Source organism: Procambarus clarkii, chromosome 36, assembly GCF_040958095.1.
Source record: "Procambarus clarkii isolate CNS0578487 chromosome 36, FALCON_Pclarkii_2.0, whole genome shotgun sequence".
NCBI classification, from domain to species: Eukaryota; Metazoa; Arthropoda; class Malacostraca; order Decapoda; family Cambaridae; genus Procambarus; species Procambarus clarkii.
In genome coordinates, this window is record NC_091185.1 from 6,811,773 (window position 1) to 6,817,772 (window position 6,000).

The following is a 6,000-nucleotide window of genomic DNA, read 5'->3' on the forward strand; positions in this document are numbered from 1 at the left end:
TTGGATTATGAATTTGGAAATAATGTATTAATAATAATAATTATTATTAATTATTATTATTATTATTATTATTATTATTATTATTATTATTATTATTATTATGAGTACTGCAAAAACTTTGTCCTGTTATATCTATAAAAATACAATAACTTAGTTAACAAGACTAATGAAATCTATCAAACAAAAAATAATTTAACAAAGTAATTTGGGTTTTAGCCAATTATTTTATGTTTATAAATTTCCAGAGATGCTATTTGATGGGTTTATTTACTCTCTAATTTACTCTTGATAAATGGTTATGATTTGTATATAGTTGAGAATGTTATAACACTGCACCGAAACCCATTAGTGGAGAGAAGTCAATGTAGTCCACCCAGCCATATATACTCTTGTATATCACAGCTTGTTCTTTATTATATTATTGTCGCTTGTGCTCACTATACTCTGCTTACATCCACCAGCGGAAGTTGTTATTGTCCTAATTAAACCAGACCAAGTATGATTTTCAATTTATATTGTTCAGTATTTAATTATATGAAGTTTTATGATCTTGATCACTAAAAGTTTGGGTCACCAATATTTTCACTGAACTGGATGACTTTTATAGTAATTTTAATTGGCTGAAGAAAAACTCTAGTTTTCCATTATAAAATATTGTTTGCCTTTGCTTTTTTGTCACGTATTCTAACCTACATTTTACAAATAAATTATTTACTAAACAAAATTATTCCAACCATTATTATCAAACTTCATTTTGTTATTGTTTTTACTTTTTTTTAAATTTTGTTAAGCATTTTAAGTTATACTAAGAGTGCTTTTGTTAGGTGGAATAAGTTATGGTTTACCAATGTTTTCTCTCTTTCTAGTATACTGGGCATGAATCTTTTCGGTTGCAAATTCTGCAAAATGAACCCGGACAATTCAACTTCTTGTGACCGCAAGAACTTTGACAGTCTCTTATGGGCCAGCATAACCGTGTTCCAGGTACAGCTTAAGTGTTGAAAGTGTGCTGAGGCTGTGTCTGTCTCCTTGGTCTTGTGGTGAGGATGTGTCTGTGCTCCTTGGCCAGTGTCTTAACAAGATTGTTTGTCAATGCTCTCGACAGCTAATTTAAATTTCATGAAACGGAAAGATCCATGATCTTAATAAGCATTAAAGGATCTGTTTGGCAGAAGCAATTTGTTGTTGACTATACTCACTCCACCAGAGATACTGCTGGAACACTGCATAACAACACATTTACAGTATTTGGGATGCCATCACTTTTTTTTTAATATCTAATGTCCATTATAACTTCCATAGAATTTGTAAACTTAAAATTATTACTAAAATACCTGTCCCTGTTTAAATTTGTAATCCTTTAGATTTCAATGTCCATTTATTTTATTTTCATTACTGGCTTAAGACTAACTGCCAGTATTTCAATACATTCCTCAAACAATCTATTTACCATAGGAATCCTTGCAAAATACTTACGTTGGGCATGTTACAGTCAGTCTATTGTTAAATGCATCGCTGCTTTTTTAATATACTTATTGAATTTAATAGCAATATTTACACAACAGTCAACTACAAATGCACTATTCAGTAAATCTCGAGTTTGCCAGACACATTACTCGTCCGTAGATGTTAGTTATGAGAGGCTGACGATGACCACCATAGTAGCTTCAGGTATTCAGGTAAAAATTAGTTTGTTAAATATGTTGGGCCTCCAGGACACCGACCAGCAATTCATCACACCTGTAAACACTTACACCTAACCTACAGGCCAGCAGGTGTGTATCACCACTGCTTAGCTGCCTTGCTTGAACATAACAATATTTGCACCATGTAATTTATATGGGGGCGCACGCACGAGCATCTTGCTTATATATTGTTGGTGTCTTATACATAGTTTTCTCATCAGTTGCAGTGTTTTTATTGCTCGCATTTACTCTTGGTCTGTGAGTTAGTGTAGCTCTAGAGGTTATAAAAATTTGTTTTAAGGAAAACAAGGACTAAAATGGATTCTGTTTTGGAATACATTCACATACTGTATTTTATATATATATATATATATATATATATATATATATATATATATATATATGTCGTACCTAGTAGCCAGAACACACTTTTTGGCCTAATATGCAAGGCCCGATTTGCCTAATAAGCCAAGTTTTCCTGAATTAATATATTTTCTCTAATGTTTTTTTCTTATGAAATGATAAAGCTACCCATTTCATTATGTATGATGTCAATTTTTTTTATTGGAGTTAAAATTAACGTAGATATATGACCGAACCTAACCAACCCTACCTAACCTAACCTATCTTTATAGGTTAGGTTAGGTTAGGTTGCCGAAAAAGTTAGGTTAGGTTAGGTTAGGTAAGTTAGGTAGTCGAAAAACAATTAATTCATGAAAACTTGGCTTATTAGGCAAATTGGGCCTTGCATAGTAGGCTGAGAAGTGCGTTCTGGCTACTAGGTACGACATATATATATATATATATATATATATATATATATATATATATATATATATATATATATATATATATATATATGTCGTACCTAGTAGCCAGAACGCACTTCTTAGCCTACTATGCAAGGCCCGATTTGCCTAATAAGCCAAGTTTTCATGAACTAATTGTTTCTCGACGACCTAACCTACCTAACCTAACCTAACTTTTTCGGCTACCTTTTTCGGTTAGGTACGACATATATATATATATATATATATATATATATATATATATATATATATATATATATATATATATATATATATATATATATATATATATGTCGTACCTAACCGAAAAAGGTAGCCGAAAAAGTTAGGTTAGGTTAGGTAGGTTAGGTCGTCGAGAAACAATTAGTTCATGAAAACTTGGCTTATTAGGCAAATCGGGCCTTGCATAGTAGGCTAAGAAGTGCGTTCTGGCTACTAGGTACGACATATATATATATATATATATATATATATATATATATATATATATATATATATATATATATATATATATATATATATATATATATATATATATATAATGTATGTCGTACCTAGTAGCCAGAACGTCGTACTCGGTCTACTATGCAAGGCCTGATTTGCCTAATAAGCCAAGTTTTCCTGAATTAATATATTTTCTCTAAGTTTTTTCTTATGAAATGATAAAGCTACCCATTTCATTATGTATGAGGTCAATTTTTTTTTATTGGAGTTAAAATTAATGTAGATATATGACCGAACCTTACCAACCCTACCTAACCTAACCTAACCTATCTTTATAGGTTAGGTTAGGTTAGGTAGCCGAAAAAGTTAGGTTAGGTACGTTAGGTAGTCGAAAAACAATTAATTCATGAAAACTTGGCTTATTAGGCAAATCGGGCCTTGCATAGTAGGCTGAGAAGTGAGTTCTGGCTACTAGGTACGACATATATATATATATATATATATATATATATATATATATATATATATATATATATATATATATATATATATATATATATATATATATATATATATATATATATATATATGCATGCAGAATAACCACATGTGAAAAATAGAAAATGCTTAACGCGTTTTCGGCTAATTCGCCTTCATCAGAGCAAAGTAGAATCTAGTTGATTCTACTTTGCTCTGATGAAGGCGAATTAGCCGAAAACGCGTTAAGCATTTTCTATTTTTCACATGTGGTTATTCTGCATATATATATATATATATATATATATATATATATATATATATATATATATATAATATATAAATAATATATATATACATATATATATATATAATATATATACATATATTATATATATATATAATATATATACATATATTATATATATATATAATATATATTGTTGGGGGTTTCACCTCTCTATTATTCTCTACCCTTACTCTGGGGTGAGCAATAGTTATGCTCAAGGTAACTCACCGTAGCCCTGCGGGTCTTCCCTCGATCCTCACGGCGCCACTGCACGCCAGGAGAGTCTCCCAGTCAATCTTAACGGCCTCTTATTAAGAAAGAGTGAGAACACGACTCGATCACATCGACCGTCGTGTGCCCTCCCCAACAATAGGGCTCTACGGTTAATCACAAAGTCGCCAATTGGTGTTTAAGGTGGCCAATAACACCCTCAGTGGACTGGTGTATTCAGTGGTAGCCTTGGCAAGGTCACACTCAAAGATCAGGAATCAGGCAGGTACTTATTGTTATCACTCTATGCTTACAGGTATAGTATAGCCACAAGATCAATGGAGGGGATGATAAAAACACAAAGAGAGTTTTGTATTTTACTTAAAATGTATGAAAGATGTCACAAGGCCAAACAATAACAAATAAATCAACTGATCCTGACGCGGCTGGTAATTCCCACGGATATTATGCGATCATCAGTTGGCAACACTCTCCCCTCCTCATCAAGTGTCAAGAACAGCTGATTGCAATGGCCTCTCCGCGCGAACTTGGCTTGTTTTCTAGATTCACGCGCGCTGTTTCTTTAAAATTCCCAATATTACTAGAAACTCGCACACTCGATATTGGCACAAATAAACCGTATTACTCAGTTACACTGTACTCAGGCTCAAACAGTCTTTTCTACAATCAATGCTATAATGATTCACTGTAACGGTCTTACACTGTTATTTATCCAACAATATATAATGAAATATTAACACGGGAGTTTTCAGTACTTTCTCTCGTGGGCGATAACGCAATAATTCACTGTACTCACAAATGATTATTCACTGAATGAACATAGACATATATATGGTATATAAATCAATCATCAATACATGGAAAATAAATAGTTTCTGGGCACATAGCCTAACCTCCACATACTGGCATAATCATATATATAATTTACCACTATATGTTCGTATCAAAATCTATAGAAAGATATACACAACACAGTAAATTTATCACTGGTTCCTGGTGCCTGTACACACCAATAATCAACATAAATAATACAAGTACTCTTGATAGTACTGTCTAGCACCCTGGTGCTTTACCGGGACATAGGTGAGACTTGCTCACGACATATAAAATCTTCAGGCTAGATAATATAGCCAAATAATATAGCTAACTAAAGGGGAATGGGGAGGGAACTAGAACCACCTACTTCACCCTATCCTCCGATGAGAGTCGAGATGTAGCTCCTGGTCCTCGTGTCGGGAACGCCCCCACACTACACGTCGTCGTGTCCTACCAGAGCCTCTCGTCGTCCCACCGTTTAGCGCGTCGTCTCCGTGCCTCCTCACTGCAGGTCCGTCCTCCTCCTTGACTTCTTGAAAGTTGGAGTCGGTCTCCTGGCCGTCGTCTTCTCCCAGCAACGGCTGTCGCCTACGTCTCAGCTACGGTCGTTCGGTTTCCCCAAATAGTCCTCTCTTCCTCAGCTACCCAGTGGCTCTGTCAGCCACTACGCTGTCACGAACTGGTGAATTGCCACAGACGTCAACATACGTCACTGCACGGCTTCACTGCTACTGGCACAGTACCTGACTGGAGCACTTGTTGCTCAAATAACCGTCAATTCCCTCTTCTGGTTCAACACATGAACTAGGGAAGACTTCTCAGAGTACTGGCGAACTTCCGATGACGCGTAAATCCACGGGAGCGAGGTTCAACTGTCCTACTGACAAGACCATCCGTCACACGTCCGACCTCTATGACGTGTCGTATCTGACTGATGGCGCCAGCCCGGCGCGCTGGCCGGACCCCCTTCCTTCGTGACGTCACTTTTACTATGGGAGGTTTTCATTGGCTCCCGGTGCCACACTGCTGTCGGTGACCAATCCGGTGCCACTGACGTCACACGGTTTTGGCGGGAGATCAGAGAGGTAAGCGCCATCTTGGCTCCCTAAAGGGCCTAAACCACAGGCCAAAATATCACTATTTCACAAATTTCTCGGCTCTCCGAGAACACTTCACTCTCTCCCATATATCAAATTGTAGCCTGCAACGTAGAGAACGCTTGGGAAAAGTAGACATGACTCTTACTGCA

General features: G+C 35.6%; 1 protein-coding gene across 1 annotated transcript in view; it reads left to right on the forward strand.

Annotated features, from left to right (window-relative positions):
• The window catches only part of LOC123756102 (Ca[2+]-channel protein alpha[[1]] subunit T), a 487,984-nt gene that overhangs the window by 266,882 nt on the left and 215,102 nt on the right, over window positions 1-6,000 (forward strand). The window contains exon 14 of the mRNA XM_069336529.1: window positions 867-984. Coding sequence (XP_069192630.1) covers window positions 867-984 — 118 coding nt within the window. The remainder of the gene's footprint in view (window positions 1-866; window positions 985-6,000) is intronic.